The 26,333-nt window shown below is 43.4% G+C and overlaps 2 protein-coding genes and 4 non-coding genes across 8 annotated transcripts; all 6 read left to right on the forward strand.

Moving 5' to 3' along the window:
• The first annotated feature begins 1,546 nt into the window (after positions 1-1,546).
• LOC125434705 (E3 SUMO-protein ligase KIAA1586-like) lies at positions 1,547-13,680 on the forward strand. 3 transcript variants are annotated; one of them, XM_048500289.1, is made up of 9 exons: positions 1,547-1,606; positions 4,235-4,329; positions 4,597-6,781; positions 7,579-7,734; positions 9,578-9,644; positions 10,918-11,020; positions 11,266-11,375; positions 12,574-12,631; positions 13,557-13,680. In XM_048500289.1, the coding sequence occupies exon 3, from the start codon at positions 4,611-4,613 to the stop codon at positions 6,768-6,770; it is 2,160 nt and encodes a 719-aa protein (XP_048356246.1). In that variant the 5' UTR covers positions 1,547-1,606; positions 4,235-4,329; positions 4,597-4,610; the 3' UTR covers positions 6,771-6,781; positions 7,579-7,734; positions 9,578-9,644; positions 10,918-11,020; positions 11,266-11,375; positions 12,574-12,631; positions 13,557-13,680. The 3 variants fall into 3 exon arrangements, with proteins under 3 accessions (XP_048356246.1, XP_048356244.1, XP_048356245.1); XM_048500287.1 differs by lacking the exon at positions 11,266-11,375; XM_048500288.1 differs by lacking the exon at positions 11,266-11,375 and having other exon boundaries at positions 12,577-12,631.
• Positions 8,992-9,133, forward strand: LOC125435985. The gene has a single exon (XR_007244964.1). It is a non-coding gene; the product is annotated as a small nucleolar RNA SNORA16B/SNORA16A family (small nucleolar RNA).
• On the forward strand, positions 9,699-9,829 carry LOC125435989. The gene has a single exon (XR_007244966.1). It is a non-coding gene; the product is annotated as a small nucleolar RNA SNORA44 (small nucleolar RNA).
• On the forward strand, positions 11,464-11,583 carry LOC125435990. Its single transcript, XR_007244967.1, has one exon. It is a non-coding gene; the product is annotated as a small nucleolar RNA SNORA61 (small nucleolar RNA).
• Positions 12,762-12,833, forward strand: LOC125435997. The gene has a single exon (XR_007244973.1). It is a non-coding gene; the product is annotated as a small nucleolar RNA SNORD99 (small nucleolar RNA).
• Positions 13,681-18,574: 4,894 nt separating the features above from the next.
• RAB42 (RAB42, member RAS oncogene family) lies at positions 18,575-22,980 on the forward strand. The gene is made up of 2 exons (XM_048500292.1): positions 18,575-18,897; positions 22,058-22,980. The coding sequence occupies exons 1-2, from the start codon at positions 18,611-18,613 to the stop codon at positions 22,485-22,487; spliced, it is 717 nt and encodes a 238-aa protein (XP_048356249.1). The 5' UTR covers positions 18,575-18,610; the 3' UTR covers positions 22,488-22,980.
• Positions 22,981-26,333: the final 3,353 nt, after the last annotated feature.

Below are 26,333 nucleotides of genomic sequence, written 5' to 3' on the forward strand. Positions count from 1 at the left end.
TCTCATGCCTGGAACACCCCATGAAACGAGTCACCGTAAGACAGTTGTGACTCTACAGAATGTTCTTTTCTAGTTCTACCATATTCTTTGGGAGATATTGTGACCAGAAGCATTTGAAATACACCTGCACCAAAGATCTGTATAAAGAAGTTTTGATTTATATCCCCCACTTTCTCTCCTGCAGGAGACTCAAAGGGGCCTACAATCTCCTTGCCCTTCCACCCTCACAACAAACACCCTGTGAAGTGGGTGGGGCTGAGAGATCTCTGAAAAGCTGTGACTAGCCCAAGGTCACCCAGCTGGAGTGTGTTGGAGTGCACAGGCTAATCTGAATTCCTCAGATAAGCCTCCACAGCTCAGGCAGCAGAGCGGGGAATCAAACTCGGTTCCTCCAGATTAGAATGCACCTGCTCTTAACCACTATGCCACTACTGCTCCCTGTATTAGGGTATTTGTTTCTAATAATCCCAAGCATAACATATGGATGACGTATTTACTTTTTATTTTCCCTAGCTGTTTATATTTACATACAAGTTACAGTTATGTCCTGTCCTATACAAGTTTCTGAGTATAACTTTTGTTAGGGTGTTTATCAAGCCATCTTCTTTGTAGGTAAATTGTACGTGAAGTTACTTTATAACTTATCAGACCATAGATCCATGGCTCTCCAGGGTCTTGCTCTCTCACACACATATATACCCCTCCTTCAGTACCTGCCACCCAATTACAAGACTGCCAGCTCTGGGTTAGGCTGTTGGGGATGGAGCGTGGAGAGTGCATTGTTTGGGTAGGGGAAGGAACTTTACCTGAACAAAATACCATGGTGTCCCATCTTCCAAAGCAGTCATTTTCTCCAGAGGAACCAATCTGGAGATCAGTTGTAATGTTGGGAGATCTCCAATCACCACGTGGGGCTTGGCAACCCTAAGAGATTATTTACAAGGCTCTACACTAACAAGATTATACGAATTCCCACTCCTCCTGATACCAGTCTTAACAAAATGTGGGGCTTAACCTGCATTTCCAGGTGTTTTTCATCACTAATGAATGATCTCTCGTTTTTTAAATTTGAATGCTGCACAATGTCCTTCCTGCATTACAGGGCCATTTGACATGATAGGGGTTTTTTTAATCATATTTTCTACTTAAAACGTTTGCATTGTGAAAAGTAGGCTCTCTAGCCCTAAAAGCTGGTACTGGAGAAAAATCCACGCGAGTTCCTCTCAGGCGATCCATAGACCGGCTGCAATCAGTGAACCAGCTCCCCCACTTTACTCAGAGCAAGGAACAACCATTAAAAGAGAGAAAGAAGGCGCGGGCCAAAACAACTGTTCACTGACCTAATCCTAACCAATCATATCCCCCACCCTGCAAAATGGGAGCGGGGTGTTTCTTTCTTTCCTTCCTTCCGCTTGCTTTCCCGCGGTTTCAGCAAACAAGGTCACCCTTGCGAGCGAGAAAAGCCCAGGCAACTACATTTCCCATGAGCACTTTCAACGCGTTTTTAAAAAGAGCCAATCGGAATCCACGTTACTTGACGTGGCTATAAAAGGTCAGTCGCGCTCCGCGCTCTTTCTTTCCGGTTGCTTCGTCGAGTTGTGCGGAGGTTAGTAAACAAAAGGGGGAAAAAAAGGGGGTTTTCAAATCCATCGCCATCCTTTTCTTCCCGGGGGGCTAGGGCTGTAGTGAGTGTCGATAGCCTCAACTGAGAGTCCTTATTTTGTATTTAATAATAAAATATAATCAAAAGAGGGACTGATCGGCTGACGAGGTCTAGTCGACTGGCTGGAAGGATTCTTCAGGTCCTTGTGGGTGGGGGTGGGCAGAGGAAGCGAATGTCCTTTAACCTGGTCGTTTTGGGACTCTGGAACAGCGTTGTGTTTTTTTGTTGCATTTCTCATTTTAAAACCTGGCTCTTATTTTTGTTAGTATAACCTTGAAAGAGGAAGCCAGACCGGCTGTGCTGCAGCTGTAGAAGCAGGAGGTCTTCCCAGAGGTGGGATTCGGACTGGTTGGGCAGAACTGATTCCTAATGTTTTGTTTAGTTCGCCCAACCGGTTGTTAAATGGTGTGTCCCGCCTAAACTCTAGGGGCGCCCCCGCCAATCTTGCGGGCCGCCGCGCCTCCCTCGGCTCTGCTCCTCCACTTTTTATATTATCCTTTTGCTCAACTGCCCCGCCCCCTTCGCCCAGCTCCTTCCCCCACCCTTTGCTGTATCGCTAGGATGCTTTTTGGGCAAAGAGACTGGAACTCCTGTAATACTCAGGTCAAAAGGAAAGGCTAGGTAAGGGCAGGGGCTTCACAGAGGCTTCACTTTCTCGCTGGGCATGCGCATAGGCTTGGCACGTGCTCATTTGGGTTGCATCAGGGCTCTGTGCACAGGTAGCCTTTTGGGGCAGGGAAATCTCCCAGGTGCAAGAAGTGGAAGATCCAGGAACCTTGCGCCGCCACGCCTCCAGCTCACTCCGGAGGTCTGGAAACAGCCGTGCAGAGGGAGCCCTCGCTTGCTTTCTCCAACAGGCAAGAATCTATTTGACCCAGATTGGGGGGAAAGCTCTGCATGTCTGCCCAGCATCCCTTACTCACAAGTAATTGCTACCTGGCAAAGTGCCTCTCCTGCCAATCTTGTAGAGCTGTTGAGGAAAGCAATGAGGAAGCATATTCATAACTACCATTTGCACATGGGGTTGTGGGTAGGAAGGCCAAAATGGAAATAAAAATCAGTTTAAATCTAAAAATTTAGGCTCATACTAATAGATGCATTTGATACTGACATATGTTATAGGTATTTTATATTACTGTTATTTGTTTAATGGAATATATACATACATTCTTAAAGTATGGTTTGTATTTGAAGTTGAAATCCTTGGTGCATGCTAAGCTCTACTCTAGTTAGCCATCCCCCCCCCCCCAGATCCCGATTTAGATCCCCCCAGGCCTTTTAAATATCATTATAGGGTTCCCTTATGTCTCCCTAAGGAGGAGGAAGAATGCAGTGAGGGGGGAGAGAGTTCCAAGACCTCACCCAGCAACCCATAGAGCTTTTCTGGAGGTAGCAGTTCATTCATTCCTTCACTCATCTCCCCCCCCTCCCCCTTTACTCCATTCACACGTGAAAAAGCTTTGCCAAGGATGCTGGTCTCCATTGTGGATTGCTATTTCCTCTGCAAAGAGTGTGTAATGGCGGGGGGCGGGGGGGGGTCTGCATCAGAATCCACCAAGATATTCCATAGTGTCCAGCAGAAACAGCGCTGTCATCACTGTGTGTTTTGAGTGTCTAGTGCAGGGGTGTCCCACTCTGGTTAGCCATGCCAGAAGGGGCTGGTGGGAATTGTAGTCATGAACATCTGAAGCACCAGAGTTGAAACCCTGGTCTAGTGTTGTGGTGTGTGTGCACGCCTCCTCCCTCTTCTCCCCACCAGTGGTGTCCTGCCTTCCTCCTCCTCCCTGCACACATAGCCAGAACCAGCACAATGCCCTTTGAAAGCCTGTTCTCCCAGCTCCCAAACCCAGTTCTTGACCAAAACATGCCCGACTCTGACAGGCAACATGCAATGGAGGAAAGGTCGAGTAATGTTTTACGTCTCTTCGCTTCTCAATGGTGATGATTAATAGTGATAACTAAGAATGATGGTGTTATGTGGGCTGGTGATGGGAGTGATAACAATGTGTGTTAAAAATTGCCGTGTGTGTTTTTAAATAAAATGGAAAACTATTTCTGTAGCATTGTATGGGTAAAGTCACAATCAGGCTGATGGGGCAGCATTTTTAGCTAGATTGGGGGGTGATCTCTTAGAGGTTTTATTTTAGATGCATTTTTACATCTATCTTTATTTCTTGCTGAAATAACAAATCCATCTGTTTGTAACATGCGCTTTCCTTTGGGCATCTGTGTTACATCACTGTTGTTCTTATCCTCCCTGACCCCACTCCCATTTTAAATCAAAACAAATGTGTTTTACCCTTTGAATACAGAGAGCTCCTTGTGATTTTTACACCTTCCACATTTAACTGAATCTTTTTTTGTGCAGGTGAAGGTCACTCTGATATTATCTTTTCCACTTGTACATCTCATTGAGCTAACAAGCCAGAGTCATTTTTCCTCTGGGTGGAAGACTTGTGTTTTCTCTTTCCTGCAGATAGTTGTTTTTAAGCAGATTTGTCTGAAGTGTTATTTTAAACACCTCTAAAATTATTTACCTGTCAATAACATGTATGCAAATGTTACTCTTAGGTTTCCCGAGGCTTCGATTGTCTGAGGCCGCTGCACTGAAAGCACCAGAGCTCGGATATATTTAATCAAAAACTGTTTTTATCACGAGACAAAAGGTTTGTCGTACACATTATTCTATCGTATTTAATATGCATAGCTTATGCCATTTATTTATTTCAGCAAGAAATTTTCATTTAATGTCGATAAAATGAAGAAAATGTATGTTCTGACTGATGTTTATCAATAGTATTAGCACAGTGCTTTGTTTATAAAAGTTTATGATATGTCCACACGTGGATAGAGCCAGTAAAAATGTTCAAATATATAAGCACATCTCTGCTGCTCTATAATATATTAAAATAGAACTATTTTTATTTTTGTAGTGTCCCTTAAAAAAATGAAAAGGCAACAGAGTTGGACAGATTTTTTCAATAAGAAACCAAAATCAGATTCTGTGGTATCAGAATGGGCCTTGGATGGTTCAAGACAGGCACAAGCACAGCCACTCCAATATGGAGAAAGCAGCACGCCGGTTATTAAAATAGAAAACGATGACGACTCCAACATTGAAGATAATCTTCCTGAATGCTGGACAGTGCAACAATATAACAAGTTTAAGGAAAAATATGACGGACTGGTAATTTTAAACAAAAAGTTAGGTTGCGATTATTGTGCAAAATGTGACTGGAAAATAAGACAGAAAAGTGTTCACGTGTCAAAAGAATGGAAATATATTCAGATTGAGGCATCAGGGAGAAATAAGGGGGTGCGACAAGCTTCCCTAAGGAAAAAAATGAAAGAGCATTTCGCATCAAGAGCTCATAACATTTGTGCAGAGAACTTAAAACAACGTGAGCAGGATTCAGTAACGGAAGCAATGCATACGATGAATGAAACATATTTAATGACCGAAGAATATTTAAGTACTTGTAGAGTATTTAATACAGTTTACAGCCTGGCAAAAAGATGTCAGCCATTTTCAGACATAGAAGATGAGATAGAAGTTCAAATTAAAAATGGATTAGATATGGGAATAGAATTACATTCCCATGAAGCTGCTGAGAAAGTAGTTGATTTCATTGCAAAGGAAACTAGAAAAGAAATATTTCATAAGATTATTGAAAATAATTTGAAAATATGTTTGGTTATTGACGAAGCTTCGGTGATATCCTGCAAACCGGTTATTGTGCTTTTCTTAAAAGTTGAGGATTCAGCTGCATCGCCAACAATTTTCGTTGAGCTGATTGAATTGGAAAGCCAAGATGCAGAGACAATATGTTCTTCAGTTATGGAAAGTTTAAATAATGTTGGGCTTACTAAGAACTACCTAGAACAAAATTTAATAGGCTTTTGCTCCGATGGCGCCAGCGTCATGCTTGGGAGAAAATCTGGAGTGAGCACTAGGATTGCAAAAGAGTTTCCAAACATCGTAATATGGCACTGTTTAAACCACCGGCTCCCGCTTATTTTAGATGATTCGATAAAGGATATTAAGCAAGTAAATCATTTCAAAATATTTATTAGTAAGATCTATTCTACTTTTCATCAATCCAGTAAGAGCCAAATTGAACTTTCCCAAATATCTGAACAACTTGGAATTGAAATTACAAAGATTGGTAGAGTTTTGGGACCAAAATGGGCTGCCTGTAGTTTAAGGTCCACCCTAGCTGTGTGGCAGGCTTATCCAGCACTACATCACTATTTTTCTTCAAACAAAAAGTTCTTCGGTATGGCTGCCCGTCTTGAAAATACATATTTTCTAAGTGATTTGGCATTAATGATTGATATTTTAAACGAAATTTCTCTTCTGACAAATGCATTGCAAGTGAGAAATATAGACCTAATAAAGGCTGAAAAACTTGTGATAAGATCTATTAAAGCATTTCAAATGCTTGCAAAGGAAAAGGGTCCGTATGAAAAAAAAGTTGGTGAATTAATTACTTCAGAAGCCTTCAAAAGTATAAAATTTGTAGAAAATCATCAATTCGTCGGGCTTCCTCGGGAAAAACTGTTAGAAAACATCGTAACGAATTTGGTAAAAAGACTAATGGATTGCGAACATCGGAATAAGTTACAATTTCTCAATTTTTTGGAGCCAGATCACTGGAATATTGAAAAAGTAGTAGTTCCATGGAAAGCAGCTGAAGAGCAATTGCTTGTGTTTAATGATATCTTTAATTACCAAATTGATATTAATGATTATCGAGATTTCGTGGAAAACGTCCTGAAAAATCAACAGAATTATGCAATTCCTGAAAATGTTCAAAGAGCTAAAAATATTGTCAGAACCATTGCTGTAAGCTCACCAGAAGTGGAAAGAGTTTTTTCAAAGATGAACATAATATGTTCAGAGACAAGAAGCCGCCTGCCTGTTTCTAACATATCAAACACAATGACGATTAGTCTACTTGGCCTGCCTCTAAAGGAATGGGATCCTACTCCTACAGTGAAAATCTGGTTAACAATAAATCACACAGCCAGTGATGCTCAGATAAAAGCAGAGAATATTGCAAGTGGGGACGCCCATCAAGAAGCAATATGGAAATATCTCAAATAAGTTTTTATCAGGTATTTAATATTTTTTCATTAATATTTTAAAACTCTTATAACATATTCTTGTTTTGTGTACCTCTTATTGTACTTATTTAAGTATTAACTCATAGGTGTCAAACTCGTGGCCCTCCAGATGTTATGGACTACCGTTCCCATTATCCCTGCCAGCATGATGCGAGTTTGACACCTATGTATTAACTGTATGAAATAATAAACTATCTTTCGGTATATCATTTTTTTTTATATTTAAAACAGTCATTAGGGCAACAAAGCTGTTGTTAAATTATTTGAATCCCATCACTGGGTCTTCCCCCTTCGTGCAAGCATGTTGCAGCCCCACTGCCTGGTGAGGGCAGGTTTTCTTCAGGCTGTTTAGGAATCCTAGTTTAGCAGCCTAAACTTCTGAAGTCTAGTACCTTGTCACTTAAGGTTGCTGAGCTTTGAACCCTGTGCTTCTGTATGCAAGCCCAGCACATGATCTGCTCCAGAAAAGTCTACCTTTTCGTTCTTCTCTTCCTCTTCTGTGTGTGCGATTATCTTTTAAGACCTTAAAAGAATTCAGAATGAATCATTTTTGCTTTCGCTTTATCCCTTTTATGGTTGAAAGTGGAGTTTTCTATCCATAAAAATTAATATATTATAACATATTGTACCCTGTTCTTGCCCCAATAAGAGCATGAAATTGGAGGTGATCTTTGTAGCAATCTCCTATTTTTGTCAGTCTCTCTTTAGTCTCTTCCTGGTTGGCTGCATTTTTTCTGTTGCTTTGCTATGTCCAACAACGCGTTGTACTTTTATTTTTTCCCTTTCAGATTTTGAGTTTTAAGTAGTCCAGGACGCACCCTCCACACCCCTCTATTCCCACTACTTCCTCACCACCGGATCTCCTGTTCAATTTGTGGTTTCACCTTCCTTCAAGACTTCCTCCCGTCTATCCGGACCACAAAGTACTCTCTGATTTCTTAAAGGTAACGTTCAAAGTTCTCAAGTTTGTTCTGATTAAATGCTTTAATAGCAGAAGAGTTTGAAGCTTAAAGTTTTTATTTTGTACTTACATCAGTATTTCTGTTGTTTCTTCTGTTTGTTTTGCTTTCCTTGTTTCCGCTTTCCGCTATACCCCTTGGCTTTGTTTTGCTTGTTTCCGCGACAGTGCTTGTCACGCACACCTTAGGGTTGCCTCTTCAATCTGCACTGTTTTCTTTTTGCTACCCCAATTTGGGTTTTCGCTTTGAGATATTTTTGTGCTGGTTCCAGGGCATACGGCTCCATTGGCCTCTATTCATCCACCGCACTGTGCTGCTGTCGTCCTCTGCTGTCGTCCTTTCCTGACCAGCAAGCACTCCAAGTGAATCTGCTGTGTCTTCTCTTGTTTATACAAGAGTTGACGGGTCTGAGAAAGTTCTCTGACCCTGATGCAGGCAGATGAAAGTGGATTCTTTCTCTCCTGCTCAGGAGAGATGTTGCCCGTCTTCCCCCCACACTGGAAGTCCCCCTTTGTAGCAATCTCCTCATTCTTGCTGCTGCCTGTGCTGTTTAAGCCAGTGTAGCAGAATGGTTAGTACTGGACTAAATCCCCAGCAAATATGCAGCAGGATAGAGTGGCTCAGGTAGCTTGTGGGCAGGATAGGTTGTACTTTTTCAGGCAGTGGGCAAATAGCATTTTCCCAGCCTTTTTAGATATGCTTCACTTTTCTCCCCAGTGGGCATGCAGTGTAGCTTACAGCATTGCTTTCCTCCACTACACTGTATCTTCAGAACAACAACCTTGTGAGGTGGGTTGGGTTGAGAGGCAGGCCAAGGTTCTCCAACAAGTTTCCATGGTCAAGCAAGGATCTGAATCTGCATTTCCTGATCCTAGTCTGGCACCAAGAGCTAGACTTAAGCATTGATACGCTAATGTTGTATTTAAAGCTTTACTGCGTGGGGGAAGGGGACAATGACAAACAACCATTTTGCCTTTTCAGGGATCTACAACTTTATTCTGTTTGATGTGTAGACAGGGCTAGGGAGATTATGGTTCAGAGCTCCCTGTGTGGCTGCAGAACATGCTGGCTGAATTCATTTTTGACTTTTACACAACAATCCTGGAAGGTAGATTAAAACAAGTGCTCTGCTGGCATACATCAACAACTCTACCATCTTTTTTCCAGGAAAATGTAGATATTCAGGTCTAGACGCTTATGCAAAATAATTCCCTACTCTCAAGATCTTAATGCTGTACTTAATGCTGGCCCTGTCGAAGCTGCATCTGTCTCTTGTGTGGCTGATGTGGTCAAAAAGGTGCCAAAAGTAACTTTCTTCCTTGACGGTCGCTGTTCAGTTGGTCTCCAGGTAACTGTCCAGCAACATTTTTAGGGAGGCACAACTTCTCTTTGTTGAGGTCGTGCCTGGTGTCAACCACATCCAGGCTTCCAAGTGGGGAGGGGTTGTTAGGGACTGAGTGGTCATAGTTGGTGTTGGAGTGCCTGTGCTTGGGATGGGACGGTGGGATATTCTGCATGGACCAGGAGCTACAGTGGTCCCTGATTTGCTCATGGTGGCTGCTATTCTGTTTCTTGGTTCCCCTCTTTTCCTGAAGCAAGGAGAATTCTTGCTTTTCCACCAAGTTCTCAAAGCATGCCTACTACCAAACAGCCTAAGAGGCATCTTTGTGTCTGCAGAAAACATTGATTCTCTCCATTACAGGAGGGTACTTAGCTCAGAACTTCCCAAAATGTTCTGGTTCTCAAAAAGCTTTGTGGCATCCTTCTCTAATATAAGACATGGGAGTTACTGTTATGCAATAGCCTTGCCTTCTATCTCTCCCAACAGGTGAAAGAATAATCTGCCTGTGAGTTGCAAGAAACTGCCTTTGTACCATGGCCTGTTTGGAGCTTAGGTAAAAGAGATGAGAACACTAACATGTCTCCTTGCTGTGTTTCAGGCAAATGGAGTGCATGTTAACCAAGAGCTGTGGCTTAGCAAATAGCCACTGGGTCTCCAACAACATGCGAGAGCATGGCGGGGGGACTTTGACTCTTCAGGCTTGGTTATCTGGGGATGTCACTCGACCCTCCTATATTGCTTTACTCGGGAAGGAATTTGTTTCTTTGTAGACTTTTAAAAACTCCCTTGATCTATCTTCCTGTGCTCATAGAGATTATCAGAAGTTACCTCTTGAGGAAACTTCAGAGTGGAACTGCCTTACAGAAGGTAGCATACCTGTTGGTGCTTTTCCCTCTTGGAGATCATGAGGGCTTGAGACTTGGCTTTGTAAAACTGATTGCAGCAAATGTGCCATACAAAAGCAGCTTTGCTTGATGTCCTTGAGGAGCCTGAGCGGTTTTGGTATAGTAGAAGTGTGATTGTTATCCATGTTCCTTGCAAGGTGCGCAGCCACACAATCCCCATATTGCTGCTGCACAGAAAAAAATGTTGCCGCTCATTGAGCGCTTAATCTTGGGTGGGTGTAAAGGGACACCCAGCGCGGGGGGGGGGGGGGGGCCCTCCCTGGCAGTCAGCGAATTTCATCAATCTAGGCCGGGGGGGGGTGGTTGGCAAACTGGCTCCGGAGCCACATGAGACTCTTGACATTTTTGCAGTGGCTTTTTCCTGGAGGCTGAGAGGCAGCTGGCAATTGGGGGTGGGATAGAGAGTGGAGCAAACAAGACAAGCAAATAGGACAGCAGGTGTTTGGGGACAGGGTGGAGAGTCAGAAACTGCCTACAGCAAGTGATTGCAAGCAAGTGCTGGAAAAACACACCTCCTTGTCTTTGGAAGAGAGAGGCACTCTTTGGAAGAGGCAGACAATGGCAAACTGCCTCTGAACATCTCTGGCCCTGCAAACCAGCTGCAACTTCCTGATGCCTGAAGTTGTTCAGCTGTGGGATACACTGCCTTGGAGTGCGGTGGAGCCGCCTCCTTTGGAGGTTTTTAAACAGAGGGTGGATGGCCATATGTCAGCAGTGCTTTGGTTGTGTATTCCTGTATGGCAGTGGATTGAACTTGATGGCCCTTGTGGTCTCTCCCAACTCAAGATTCTAATTTAAGGGCACCCCCACTACCAAATGATGAAATGTCCCTTAAAGGCTCAATTATTTATGTGTCTAATCCAGATGCATGCCATGCATAAATAACAGTGCTTTTACATTTTTTGTCTATTTCCGGACCAGCATCTGTCTGGAGCTTCGGGCTATATATAAAGCAACTGTGCCACGATGTCCAAGAGAAAGTGTGAAGGAACCAGAAGATCTAAGAAACAGAAAGCTTGCTCTAGTAAGTGGCAAAAATGGTAATTGCGTTATTTAAACAGCATCTCAACCAATGCTGTCATTTGGATTCTATCACCAAATTACAAAGCCTGAGGGGAGGTGGTATTTTGAGAATACTCCTAAAACTCCACTTGAGCAAAAATTAGAGTAGAGCAAGAGGCCCGAAAAAGTCCAGTGCTGATATGGTAAAAGGTCTAATCGAGAATTTTATTCTCGTTAAAATTAATGCTTCAATGCATTCTATCCCAGAGATTAATTCACGCTTGGCCAAATACGTGAACGTGCCTGAAGCTATTCTACAGATGGAATACAGGAATCCCATTGCAGCAGAAATAATTCCAAGCAAGGTGTTTTGCAAGGTACAGTTTAGATCTGCAGTTTTGTGTAGGGTTTTTTCCCCCATTTTCTGAGATGAAGAGATCTGGACCACTAAGATGGGCAGTTGGATCCCTCCCTATCCCTTTCCCATTAGATCTGAATACCGATCTGATGGTCAAAAAGGAGGGAAAGTAAAATGCAAGCTGGTCTTGACCTCTTTATGGGGAGTGAGGCTGGCTTGAAACAACTTCTCTGGACCCTGATGGATCAGCATTGCTGATAACTATCTTCACAGTTTCAGAAGACCTTTCACTGAAACCAATAAGTTGTGGGGGGAAATAGATGTTGCTACACAAATATACTTGTACCTCCTGTTTGACAAGACATTCTTTGCTCCGCTACTTCTCAAACTGCACTGAACCTCAGCTGAGTCTGAATGGCACTACGGCTGAACCACATGAGTAGGAGCCAACATGGTGCAGTGGTTAGAGAGTTAGACTAGGGCTGGTTAAATGTAGATTTGAAACTCTGCCATAGAAGCTCTTTTGGGTGACCATGGGCCATTAACATCCCCAGTCTAACAAACTAAGTGCTGTGAAGGTAAAAAGAATCCGGGGATTTCCTCATGGAAAAGGATAAAATGAAAATGTGGTTGGTGAGGCAGCAGTGAGAATTTCCTGTGACCTGTATGGCAAGTCTATTTCTGTAATACCAATTTCCCTAAAACTGTGCCCCCATATTAGCAATCCCATTGCGTAACTTTTCTCATGTACCCCCTAACACTCTGGCACATGCCCCAGGTTGGGAACCACTGTTTTAGAGGAACAAAATGCTAACTCCTGTGGCTCTACTCCACTCTTTGGGCATGCCCAGTTCTAACCGTTGCCTGGTATATTTTGCTCCCACCTTTCCTTGCAGTTCCTCCCTCCCCATACAGTGCTGTGAGATAGGTCCGATATAGACACAGTGAGTTGGGTATCTGAGCTCATCACTGTTTGTCTATTCGTCTTGCTATTATCACAGGCTGTTTGTGGAATCTGACTATGATCTGGGAATCTAGAGTTCAAATCCCTGTTGTGCCATGATCTTAAAGTCAGTTGCACTCAGCCTATCCTACTTCATGGGGTTGTTGGGAGGATATAATAGGGGGAGGAGTTTGTAAACTGCTTTGTGATCCCCATTGAGCCAAAAGATTCCTTGAGTGTTTGTTTGGTGACAAGCTTCTTTTCTCCTTTCTAGCAGAGGCCTGTTTCCCCCACTTGGACTTTATTATGTCTCAGCTGACCACTTCAGCAAAGTAAGACAAAGCTCCCAGCAATGTTTTGTTAGCTTGTCTGTGGGTTAATCTGGATTGGACAGCATGTCAACAGCTGCTCTGTCCATATTGAAAACACCTGGATGGCGTTCAGACACAAAGCCACCTCTGCCCTTGTCTGTGATGACTTGTTTCTTATGGTGACTGCTGGATGAATCCTGCGGATATGGGGCTGAGACAAGGCAGTGGGTGAGGGGAGTTCCCAAAGGGGACTTTTGGCAAGGTTGCTCTTTAAAGGTTGCAAATGACATGTTGGGAAAATGGCACACGAAGCAGTATATGAAAGGTGATTGCTTGGCAGAGATTTATGAGCTCCTCAGATTACTTTGTAGGGTTTAATTTTGCAGTGCAGTTTTCCAGGTGACAGGAGAAGAATAACAGGATGGGGCAGTAATTGTTCCTTACCCATCCAGTAAGCACTGCTAGCCGACATATGATTTAAACCAGGGTTGGTGCTGTAAGAGCCCTGCTAGATAAGACCAGTGGTGCATTTAGTCCGGCATCTAGTCTGCTTCACACATTGGCCAACTGGTTCCCCTGTAGGGCAACAGTTGGAACATAAAGGCCAAGGCCGTTCCCTGAAGTTACTTCTTAGTCCTGGTATTCAGAGAATAACTGGCTCTGAACTGGAGATCCCTTTTAGCCATCTTGACAACCATGAATCTAATTCACTTTTAAACCATCCAGTATGGTACTCTGTATCCTCTGCTTGGAAATTTGCATAGTGTTTAGCCTGGAAGTCTTTCAGAATTGACCACAATAAGCCATTAATAATTTAGACCATGGTAAATGCTGCAGGAGAATAATGTACTGTTGAGATGGTGCTTTAGTGCTGTTACATTCTGATCTATGGAGTACAGATAATGGCAAATGGTGACAAAATTAATACATGCTTGTTTTTCTCTAGGATTTCAGAGGGTCTTCAGGAGTCCGGGCTGTCCACGAAGAACCTTCAGGGGTGCTATGTACAGTTTTTACAATTGATTTTAGAGCTTATGCAAGGAATATGAAATTAAAGGATTTTCACTGTTTTCCTGTCTGCATTGTTTATCTTGCTACCTCCAACAACACTTGAGTATAAATGTGTATATCTTAATAATATGTGTAAGCAGCTCTGAGGCTGGAAAGAACAGAGCAGTAAATTTAATACAATAAAAATAATAAATAAAAAGTCCCGTTCTCATGCAATCTGAAAATTTGATCCTAGAATATCAGCTGTCTGGCAGTAGGACTGGCTTTCTTTCTATACAAAAATCCCAACAGGCCCCTTTCTGGAGCTAAGTGGTCTCACAATTTTCTATTTTAAGAGAAATTTTAACCATCTTACGAAGCAGACTGCTCATGGGGGAGCTTGGAATAAGGGGAATAGGTGTGTGATGTTTTGATCTGTTCTGTTAAATCCGGGGTCCGCAGCCTTTTTGAGTGTGTGGGCACCTTTGGAATTTTGACACAGGGTGGTGTGCGCCACCCCAAAATGGAAGCTGCAGGAGATGGAGTCAAATCCAGAGGAAGTCCAAGTGCAGGGGTGAAGAGGGGTAATTTTAAAAATACACTGGGAAAGTGGATGAGAGCAGAAGAATTTGGATTTATATCTGTCTTCCTCTCCTGTAAGGAGACTCAATAACTCCTTTTCCTTCCTCTCCCCACAACAGACACCTTGTGAGGTAGGAGGGGCTGAAAGAGTTCTGAGATAACTGACTAGGCAGAGGTCACCCCCGCAGGCTTCATGTGTAGGAGTGAGGAAACCAGTTCACCAAATCAGCAGCTCATGTGGAGGGGTGGGGAATCAAACTTGGTTCACCAGAGTCCACTGCTCTTAATCACTACTCCACAAACTTTGCTGGCAACTACCACGGAAACATTTTAATCTGCATAGCCAATTGGATCTTGAGTGGCTAGTCAGAAGCCCTGCTGGGTAAGAGATCCATCCACACTCTAAAAATGTTGTCAGCACCGTGGTACTCATAGCCACCACACTGGGAACCCGTGTGAAGATTATTAAAGTGCAATACTGACAGTAAAAATTGCACTCTCGCAAGCAGCAGCATTGGAAGCTGAAGTGAGACGGAGGGGTTAAGAGGGCTGGGCCTGCTTCTTAAGAGGCTTTCTTCCACCTTACTGGAGCCAGAGGTGTTTCAAAAGGCCCAGGAGGCATCACCTTCATATCTGCAGAGGTACTCATTTGGTATAGCTGCCTCCATGATGGGAGGATGCTTGCATTGTATACGAATATTCCGTGACAGGTGCCTCAGCCTTTATGGCAGTCATTTTGTTGTTGGCTGTGAGGCTCAGTGGGTGATTTGGGCCAGTCACAATTTTTTCTCCCTGTTTAACCTAACAGGCTTGTGAGGAAAAATAGAAGGGAGAAGCATGTTGCCCTGAGCATGGAGGAGGCAAAATGCTTTCTTGCTGAAGGAATGGGTCCTTTTTAAACATGGGATGCTGAACCTCAATGGCTCATGTCTTGTGTCTCTTGGTGGCAAAGTAGGTGGCTGTAGGCTGCTCTTAAGCAGTAATAACTTACCTCCTCCCCAAACTAGCCAGCAACTGCATATGTGAAAACTCTTGAAGCAGCTAATAAGTGGGTTCTGGCTTTTCACTCCAATCGGTACAGTCCCAGTGAGGGAGGAATAGCCTTTTCTCTGTGCTTTCCATGCGTGAAGCTTCTATCAGATTACTTACATGCTTGAATTGGCAGAACAATTACATAGATGCTATCAAGCTTCCTCACCTGCATGTTTGTGCCTGCTAATCTGCACTAAAAAAAATATACAAATAGCAAAGATTGAGCAGAATGGGAGTCTATCAGCTAAGGCAGAGTTCTCAACCCGGGGGTCGAATGACCCTTTCACAGGGGTCACCTAAGGCTCTCTGCATCAGTGTTCTCCATCTGTAAAATGGATAAATGTTAGGGTTGGGGGCACCACAACATGAGGAACTGTATTAAAGGGTCGCAGCATTAGGAAGGTTGAGAACCACTGAGCTAAGAGGTCATTGCAGTGTTTTTAGCTGTTCATTTTCCAGGGAGCACAGAGGAATTTTCTTCTCAACATCTTTGTGTGGTTGGTTAGGCTGAGCAGCGTGTGATCGGCCTAGAGGCCTGCTATGTTTTACAGTGAATGGCGATTTGATCACAACGGGTAACTGTGTTCAGTTCTGGGCACTGCAATTCAAGAAGGATATTGACAGGCTGGGCCGGGTCCAGAGGAGGGCAACCAAAATGGTAAAAGGTCTGGAATCCATGCCCTATGAGGAGAGACCTAGGGAGCTGGGGATGTTTGGTTTGGCAAAAAGGTTAAAGGGCGACATGATAGCCAAGTTTAAATATAGAATAGAATCTTTATTGGCCAAGTGTGATTGGACACACAAGGAATTTGTCTCCGGTGCATATGCTCTCAGTGTACATAAAAGAAAAATACATTTGTCAAGAATCATAAGGTACAGCACTTAATGATTGTCATATAGGTCTAGTAAGCAATCAGGAAACAATCAATAGTAATAAAAACATAAAATGTAAAATCATAAAATAAAATAAAATGTCAGCACAGGCTATAGTCATACAGTCATAAGTGAGAGGAGATGGGTAATAGGAATGATGAAAAAAGTAGTGCAGTAATTATATAATAAGTATATAATACAAGTATATAATATATATACAAATATATTTGATGGGATGTCATGTTGAAGAGGGAGCAAGCTTGTTTTCTGCTGCTTCGGAGACTAGGACAAGGAGTAATGGGTTCAAGGTGCTGGAAAAGAGATTCCATCTAAATGTTAGGAGGAACTTCCTGAAAGTTAGGGCTGTTCAACAGTGGCACTTCCTCGGAGTGTAGTGGAGTCTGGAGGTTTCTAAACAGAGGCTGGATGGCCATCTGTCGGGTGCGTCGATTGTCTGTTTCTGCATGGTAGAGGGCTGGCCAGTGGTGGGATCCAAAAATTTTAGTAACAGGTTCCCATGGTGGTGGGATTCAAACAGTGGCGTAGCGCCAATGGGGCTGGGCGGGGCACGGTGGGGGCATGGCCAGGCATTTCAGGGGCGAGGTATTAATAATTTCTGTTACTGTAAAAAACTCTTACTGTAAAAAAAAAGTTCCTAATTTCCAGCTGGTATCTTTCTGCCCATAATTTAAACTCATTATAGCAAGTCCTATTGTCTACTGCCAACAGAAACTACTACTACTCCTCTAATTGACTGCCTGTCAAATACTTTCAAATACTTGATTTTGTTTCTAGAAATCAAAAAAAGGATACTTTCCTTAAACAAGGAACTTTACCATATTTCTGAAACATGTTTTTAAAACAGCCCAACAGGGAGAATTATCCCGTTTTCTACCTTTGCTAACCAGCTACATAGGAAACAACAGGACTTTATGATTTTTGGACCTAATGGAATTTCTAACGGAAAAGCAGACCCAATTAGTAACCCCCTCTCGGCACGCACAAATAATTAGTAACCCACTCTCGGGAACTGGTGAGAACCTACTGGATCCCACCTCTGGGGCTGGCCTTGATAGCCCTTGTGGTCTTTTTCAATTCTATGAGAAACCAACATGATTTGTCCCAGCCTAAACTTTGGTGAGTCAGTTCATTTAATCAAGGTCATATACATCTATTAGACCTGTGTCTGTTCATTTTTCTTACCAACGGGGATACATTATTCTCCCCTTCTCCATTTTATCCTCACAGCAAACCTGTGAGGTGGGTTAGGCAGAGAATGTGATGGGTCCAAGGCCACCCAGAGAGCTTCCATGGCAGAGAGGAAATTTGAACCTGGGTCTCCCAGATTCTAGTCCAGCACTCTGACCATCAGTCTCTTTCCTTGTTGTTTTGACATGTTTAAAGGGAGGAACTGAAGGAAATGTGTGATTTTTTTAAAAAAACCTTCACGAAATTGGGTTATCTCTTAACTATCTGGCTGTTTATGAGCGGGTGAGGGCATAGAAGGAAGTTTTGTAATTGCCTCAGGTCACATGCAGGCCCATCCATGTGGGGGTTGGAAGGGTGATTAGATAAGGCCTAAAGGTCGCTGTGAGGAGACAACCAGGCTACTAGATTTGACATATTGCAGTTTGCTGCCACAGTTCTTCTAAACCTGTTATTTAACATGTTAAGCATTATCAAGCACATGCTCCTAATGCATGTTCTTAACGAACATAATAAAATGCAATAGTAGAAGTAGTGAGGGCCAAAAGCACAGTGGCTCTGAGCCATTAATGGAGAAGTACAAAAATGGCTTCTAGACAGGGTGACCTTGTCCAGAGGTCGTCATCCTCTGAATACCAAAGTTAAGAAGCAACTACAGGAAGGCCCTGGCCTCTCTGTCCTGTCTGTGGTCCTCCTGGGCAACTGATTGACTGCAGTGCCAAACAGGATTCTGGACTTCACAGAACACTGGTCTGATCCAGCAGGGCTTTTCCGGACCCATTAGGGTTTTGCAGTACAAAGCTGCATGCCTGCATTAATCTATTCCAGACTAAATGTGAACTGAACAAATGATTTAAATTATAAGGTGATCAGGCAGCGGTGGATTTAAACATTGGCGCCTGTGCAATTGACTCTTGAGGATGATGAATTGAGTAGTGTAGCAGGAGCTAGCTTGCAAAAAAAAAATCCCAAACCAACAGAATGGTTTTTTGGTGACATTTTAGCTGACTCTCCTTAAAAATGCAGTTGTTTGGGAAACTGATCTAATGAGCTAAAGTGACCCCTCCTTGATTTTGCATCTGTCCTGTCCTTCCCACCTCCTATACCTCTGTGTGCTATCAAACATCTGATACAGAGGCTCATTAGCAAAGCAAAACAGTAGAAGGGTGTGTCGTGGGTGGGGCAGAGGGTCTCATCTCCCTTTGCCCTGGTGGGCTATTAGTTTGAGGGTGGAGACCTGATCCGGTCAAAGATCTCCTGCCAGAGCTCAGCCCAAAAGCTGTGTGCTGTCTGTCTGCTGGGTGGTAGCCTCACGCAATGGCTCTGTCTCCTGCTATGGATGCATCTCTTGACAAGGAGGCTGCCCTTCGGACGGCTCCAGCGTGCAATCTGAATGGGAACTGGCACTACCAATTCCGTGTCCTTTTGTTGGGTGATTCCACTGTGGGGAAAACCTCTCTGCTGAGGAGCTACACTGAGAGGTGCTTCGTGCCGGATCCATTCCCCACTGTAGGTGTGGAGTTCTACAGCAAGGTTATGGAGCTGCCGCCAGGCATCAAGGTGAAGCTTCAGCTGTGGGACACAGCTGGTCAAGAAAGGTTCAGGTAAGAAGGGGCATCCCCCACCCTCCAAACACCAGAAATAGAGATACTGCTGCAACAGGAGTTCTGGATTATTTTCCTTTACCATGCCTCCTTTCAGGGCTTCACCCCCTAGGGTTACCAGTCTCCAGGTTGGTAATTACAACTGATTTCCAGACTACAGGGATCAGTTCCTGCAGAGGAAACAACTGTCTTTATGCACCACAGCCACACTGTGCTCTCTGAGACACTACCACCGAATCTCCAGAATTTCCTAAATATCAATCCCTCTCCCCACCCCCTGAACTGAAGAGTAGAAATCCATCATCACTCCCCACAGGGTCTACCCAGCCGGAGGATACTTGGGCACTTCCTCTCTATATTAAAATCGGTCCTTTAATTCCATCCAGGTCAGTGAAATCACAGGAATTCTAAGTGGCTGCCTTGCCCCTCCTTTTACGCAAGCTATTCCCCCCCCCCTTCTAATTTACATGCCCTGCTTGCTGACAAACTTTATTTTATTTTTAAGTTTTTTATCTGTTATAGTTAGCTCTTTAATATTAATTGTTCTTTAAACTCATCCTTTTGTCTGTTTAACGATATCAGGACAGTATGTGGGGTTACTGCATTTCACCCTCAAGGGTGTAGGCAAAGTTGTAGTGAGCAGAGTTTATATCCTTTTAAATTAATTGAAGTCAAGATTTTTCCTCTGTTTAGGATTACTGTAGTTAGTCAAAAAGAAGACAACCCTGAATGCAAGACGACTCCCTTAAAAAAGTCATATACAGAAAAAAACATTGTTGGATATAATTGTAATTTGCATGCAAATGTAAGATGACCCCCTCCTTTTTTGATTGTATGCCTGTGGTCAAAAGCTAGTCTTGCATTTCAGTAATTCACCTTGAGTCCCAGTGAGAAAGGCCATGTGTAAGTAACGTAGATAAAATAAATACTGTCATTTACTTATATACTGCTTTAAAAATCTCAAGATGATTTTACAATGCAATAAAGTATAAAATTAATAAAAGGTAATATACAATATTGTGCAGATTCAGCTGGGTAGAGAGAGAAGGTTAATTGGTTTTGGTTTCTTGTCTTTCTTTTTAAAAATGACCTGGGAAACGGAGTTCAATGGCACAACCTCTGACATGCTGGTAATGATGGAGAATTGACATCATAATATATGTTTGGAACATGCATGGTTAGTTTTAAGTATCTCAACAGGAAGCTTTTGTTCTTTCAGGTAGCCCTTACTTTATGCAGACAAAGGCTGGGGTGGGGTGCAGCATGATGTATACCTCCCGGCATGTGTCTTTCAAATGCAGAAATTTAGATTAGGAATCGACTGCCTTCTTTCCTCTGATTACATTTACTTTTGCTTTTGAACTAGAATCCACCCACTCTACTGCTGTAATGCAACTAGATTTGAGTTCAGTAGCACATTTGAAACCAACAAGATTTTCTAGGTATAAATTTTCAAGAATCAAAGTTCCCTTTGTCAGATGAAAACATATACCCCAAAAGGGGTATACGGTGCTCTAAAGAGCCACCAGACTCAAATCTACTTGTTCTACCACAGACCTCCAAAACTGTACTGCAAGCATCATCTCTTATAGTCAAGGTTTCTTAACTGGTAAAGTCAGGGTTGGAATTCTAACTCAGAAAAAAGGACAGGCTGCCACAGACTGTGCCACGAACAAGGGCCACTACCACTATCAATCTGCCCCAATCCAGACTGCCATAAATGCAAAATGGGAATATTTGCAGAACCAATAACTCTGTTATAAAAAAAATTCAACTAGATTTACTTTTCTAAAAATGCTGTTTACATACTGCTGCTTCAAAAGGAGGTCCTTGCTGGATCACACTCAGACTCTTCTAATCCAGCATTTCTTGTCCCAGGGGCCTAGATGGCCATTTGGAACTTGGCCTGATACTGATCTCCCCACTCCTGCTTCAAACATGCTCATGACTGCAATCTTGTAGCATGCTATAAACGAGATGCCATCAGTGGCCAAAGGTCAGTCAGGTGGCAACACCTCAAATCAGGCATGAGGAGGACCCTTTAACGGTACAGCACGAGGAGGCAAAGTTATTTATTCTTGAGTTATTTAATTTACTTTTTTCATACCCCACTTTTTTCCACAGTGGGGACTCAAAGTGGCGTACCTCATTCTCTTGGCCTCCATTTTATCCTCATAACAACCCTGTGAGGTAAATTGGCTGAGAATCTAACTGGCCCAAGGTCACCCAGCAAGGTCAACAGAATGGAGATTTGAACTTGGGTCCCCTACATCCTAGTCTCACACTAACCACTACACCACAATGACTCGTGTCACTAGTCTTTAAAGGAGCAAGCTCGCCAAACTTCTCACTAAATGGCTGGTTTTTAACTGCCCTCAAGGAAATGAATTGAATGCCTGATAACCTTTAGCTTATTCACTGGTTTAAATATGGGGTTGGTATTAAGGACATAGTCTGACCAGAGGTGTGAAATCAATTTTGTGGAATATCTCTCTCTCTCTCTCTCTCTCTCTCTCTCTCTCTCTCTCTCTCTCTCTCTCTGTGGGGGGGGGGGGGGGCATCACCCTGCAAGGACTCCATGGAGTATGCAGGGCTGGAAGACTTCCACCTATCACATTCTTATCTCACTCTTCCTACAAAGAGCTCAGGGCAGCATGCATTTTTCCTCCCCTCCCTCTTTTATAATCACAACAACCTTATGTAGATTAGTCCAAGAGTTCCTGGCCTAAGGTTATTTAGTGAGTGCCATGGCAGAATGGAGATGAGAACCCAGCTCTCTCCAGTCTGACCCATTACGTGCTGTGTCAAATTCCTTTCCCACTAAATGTTATATGCTCCACTGCACAGAGAAACTAGAGAGGAAATGGCAGTTTTGCAATGACTGAAATACAAATGTCTGCTATGGCCCATGGCTGCCCTTGCTCAGTGCCAATGGCTTCTGAACATAGTGAGAGCATTTCCCCAAGAATCTCATCAGCAAGCTTAGGGGTGTTCTACTTTTGAATAAAATGCATCCAAGTACTAGATTCACATCTGGAAGGCAAGAAGCCATGTGGAGAATGTCTAGAGATGGGCATTTCATATTAGGATGAATGGCATAAGCAAAGGTCTCACATAATTTCACAAAAGTCTGATGAGCTGTTTTCATTTATGTCGCTAGATCCATCACCAGGTCTTGCTATCGTAATGTGGTGGGCGTGTTCTTGGTCTTCGATATGACCAACCGAAGTTCCTTTGAGAACATCTTTGAGTGGCACAACGAAGTGACAACTGCCCAGGTAATGGACAAAGTAATTTTCCTTCTGATTGGCCACAAAAGTGACCTCCAGTCAGAGTACAGAGTCTCCACTGAGGAAGCCGAAGGGATGGCCACTTGTCTGGGAACGCGCTTCATTGGAACCTCAGCGAAGGACAACACCAACGTGGATCTGGCTTTTGACACCATGACCAATGCTATTTATGAGGCTCTGAGAAGCAAAGAAATTGACTTGCTGGAAGGATGGGATGGCGTCAAGGTCATTCATAAAAAGCCTTCCAGCAGTCACCAGAGGAAGAAGAAGAAGAAGCCAGAAGATAAATGTTGGTGTTAATGAGGGTAAAGACTGGGATATGATTGGGAGAAATGGTCCATTTTGAAGCCCAGTTACCTCAGAATTTTTCTACATCCCAGTGCCTGTCAGATCCTGACAAATTTTCTGTGTCTCCAGGAGCAAGCCCAAAAATTAAGCAGCTGGACTAAATTTCAGTTTTCAGGGGTTTGCATTTTAATGACTGTATTTTCTAATTTTTGTTACTATAAAATCTGATCCTAACCTTTTCAGTTTCTCATGATGTCATTAAAACTATTGCACAATTGTATAAATAAATATCGGGGAACCATTTTTGTCATCACTACAACACAAAGTTTACATCTAAACCTAACCCAACTTCTCCCCAATTTCTCTTAACTTCACTAATATTTTAAAAATCTGTTTCATTGAATTTTGGAACCCATTTAGAAAGCAACTGGTTAAGAAATGTATTAATCTACCACCATCTGAATGATGTAAAGTTAACATATAAACAAGCAATGACAAGAACGTCATGCACATGTATTTTCAGATCATGCAGTAAAACCTTTTTTTGAAGTGAAATGGTAATATTACTCTTCTATGGAGGATCACTGAAAGACACTATGCTAAAATTGTGTTAGTGTTACCAGGTCCATCCTGACAACCTGGGACAGGGACATGAGGGTGACAGAGTTACATCAGTTGCAGGAAAACCTCAGACATCACACCTCTCTATGAATTGTCAGAAACTGTATGGTAAAACAACTACATTTTTTAAATTCCTGGAGTGGCCTGATATCACTTCTGGGTTTCCCCCAGATCTGATATCACACTGTCAGCCAGGCAGCCATTTTAAAAATAATTTTTCCACACTGCCACACTAAGAGGGGATTGACAATTCTATAGCACAGTGATATTTCTAAGTGCCATGGCGACCTGCTGCCTGGGATTTGTCAAGTCCTGCCTGAGCTAATAATCTACAGAAAGTGAACTGACTTAGACAGCCTAATGACCCTCATACAACTGTCGTTCACCGCCTGGCCAACTTGACCCTGAGGGAGTGAAGTAATGAGAATGGTTGCTGTATGGGTCTGAGGACTGACAGGGTGGCCCCAAATGATACGGGGATGCCATAGTAGAAACAAAAGATCCTGAGGAAGAATATTTTGGAAATGGCAGTTGTACTACATTTGTAAAATGTCCTGCAGTTCAAAGAGTTTCATAGCTGAAGGATGATGGGTAAATATCCTAGAATACCAGTGAAAATGGACTCTGGTGACGGATCCCTGCCACACCTAACATTGGGAAGTGTTCACCATGTAGATCAGGGCCTTCTCTTTGTGAGACTCCCCATCTTCCTGCACAAACATAGCAAAAAGTAAGGTGCCACGGTTTCTGGTGATAAATCCTGGTGTCCATTTGCTTCTTCCCCAAAGCAAATAGCTGTCCTGAATTAAAGTTAACATGTTTGGTGAGGTGATGGGCAGGCTTAATACGCCGTCCCCAAGAGGGCATTGGTCCATTCCACACAGATAAGCAATCTCGAGTGGGTGCAGGAGGTGGTCGCTTTATGCTTTTCAATGGACTGCAAACCAATTTTCCAAGCAACTAAGATTCTCTTGTGCCCGTCTGTGTAGTTACGGTTAGCTCCTCAAAAATACAAAAGGAAAACTATATATTGCTGGAATTGGCAGGAGTACAGCTATGTACTTTTGGGGCTGAAAAGAAGAAGAGGAGTTGGGATTTATATCCCCCCTTTCTCTCCTCAAAGGGGCTTACAATCTCCTTGCCCTTCCCCCCTCACAACAAACACCCTGTGAGGTGGGTGGGTCTGAGAGAGCTCCGAAAAGCTGTGACTATCCCAAGGTCACCCAGCTGGCGTGTGTGGGAATGCACAGGCTAATCTGAATTCCCCAGATAAGCCTCCACAACTCAAGCGGCAGAGCTGGGAATCAAATCCGGTTCCTCCAGATAAGAGTGCACCTGCTCTTAGCCACTACGCCACTGCCAGGATCAGAGCCTGCAGGAAAAGAAATCCTGAGGCAGGGAGAATCTCTTCAACTGCACACAAAATGTGTGGCGCAAGCTGAGGGTGACACTAACCAGACAGCAAAACAGTTGGGTGGAAACATAAGACGCCTCCTGAGGTCTGCATTCTGCACAGCCACGCAGGAGATGTCTTGAAGCGGCTTAGGGGGAAAGGGTGCACTTTGAAGTAGAAATAAGGCATCCTAAAGACATCTTGGCAAAAAGACTGTTTGGAGTGCCTTCCCAGCATGCCTTTTTTTGCATCCTCAGGATGCCCTATTTCAGTTGTGCGGAACAGATCTTACATTGCTATGTTACAGAATTTTACCTCAGGATAAAGGTAAAGAAATAAAATAATGTATTTTTATTGAACTGCAATTTGGGAAAAGATCATATTCCTGCTTCACCTTTTGCTTGATATCGGTTAATGTATTTTACAAAACGCCATTTTGCCGTCGAACAGTACTGGTGCACCGCAGCTTGCCGCGTACATCTGGTGGCAGCAAGTGATCCAAGAATGGGCATAGTGAAATCTCTTAGTGGTAAATTCCGGGGTGGCTTTGACACATTTACCCATTATACAAGGAGTGCTTACCTCAGGACTCTTAGCTGAGCAGTGGGGCTGCAGTGTGGTCTCCTCAAGTTTCTATGTTTGCATGAGAGGAGGCAACCCAGTGCCTGCCCCACGGCTGCTTGCTGAAGTCTGCCAGATTTCCGCCACCAGATCTCGCCAGCGCAGCCTTCCGAATCAGAAATTTCAAAGGGCCAGATCTCAAGATTACTGTAACATATTCGAAGCCAGCTAAATTGCTATTGTTATGATATATTTGTTGTTGCGATTTATAATATTGATGCTTGCCAGCCCTCTGAAATAAATCTCCCCTCCAAATAAAGATTAAAATGATTACCACCGGACCATACACTGCTGAAGAGGGGGACCATGTGCTACAGCCGATTTCCATTCCCACTCCCCTGCCCCCCATACTCTCTCTCTCTCTCTCTCTCTCTGCTGCAGGAGAAGCTTGGTTTTATAAAGAGGCTTGTGTGAAATAACATTTTAAAAATTCCAGAAACAGATGCTGCTTGTACTGTGCCTTGGTAAAGACTTCTCTGGTGTTGTATCAAGATATCGCCATCTCGATATGAGAACGTAGAAAGCAGGAAGGAGCCGGCAACATGGAGGGGGCTCTCTTGTGGTCCGATCCTGCAAGTAATTGCAATTGGAGAAGTCAGTGGTGCCATGAGGCAACTGTAGTGTGGACATAGTGGTCTTAGGGGGATGGGTTACTTTTATATGGTCTCGTGTACTTCAAATGGAAAGCTACAGCATGTTTCCCCACCCCAAGCTGTGGCTTCTGCCCCCAAATCTGGCCACAGGGTGTTTCTGTTGACAGGACCGGTTCCCCCTGTTTTCTCTGGCTGCTAAAGGAGGTCGAGTTTTGTTTTTCCTCCATCAGGGTGTTTTTCTTTCCCATTAATCGGAGAGAACAAAAGAGTAGTCAGTTCCTTGTCCTCAAAAGGCACGGAGAAGTTATCCATGGCTTTGAGGAAAAGGAACTGGCTGTGTTGTGGCTTTAAGACTGTTGAGCACCAGGCTTGCAGCCAATTTGAAATGGCATTTTCCACCTCTGCCCTTTTTTGGTGACTCTGAAGGCATCTTCTCTAAATATTGCTGTAATTATACTAGTAGGCGTGACTGTGCAAATCAAGTTAGAGGTACCGGTAAATACTGAGGGCATTTTAGGGTTGAGCATTTGGCATTGAGCAACCCCATTGGGCTGCTGCCAACCACTGCGGTGCCATGTGCTTAACAGCAACAAGTGGTAACAGGGAAGCTTCATTTAAGAAAGGTCAAGA

This window comes from Sphaerodactylus townsendi, linkage group LG06 (assembly GCF_021028975.2).
Source record: "Sphaerodactylus townsendi isolate TG3544 linkage group LG06, MPM_Stown_v2.3, whole genome shotgun sequence".
Taxonomy (NCBI): Eukaryota; Metazoa; Chordata; class Lepidosauria; order Squamata; family Sphaerodactylidae; genus Sphaerodactylus; species Sphaerodactylus townsendi.

What these genes read in the sequence shown, in the direction of transcription:
- LOC125434705 (XM_048500289.1), top strand. Translation starts at nt 4,611, where the DNA reads ATGAAAAGGCAACAGAGTTGGACAGATTTTTTCAATAAGAAACCAAAA.
- RAB42 (XM_048500292.1), top strand. Translation starts at nt 18,611, where the DNA reads ATGGCTCTGTCTCCTGCTATGGATGCATCTCTTGACAAGGAGGCTGCC. An exon ending in GCTGGTCAAGAAAGGTTCAG is followed by an intron (nt 18,898 to 22,057) that starts GTAAGAAGGGGC and finishes TTATGTCGCTAG; the next exon opens with ATCCATCACCAGGTCTTGCT.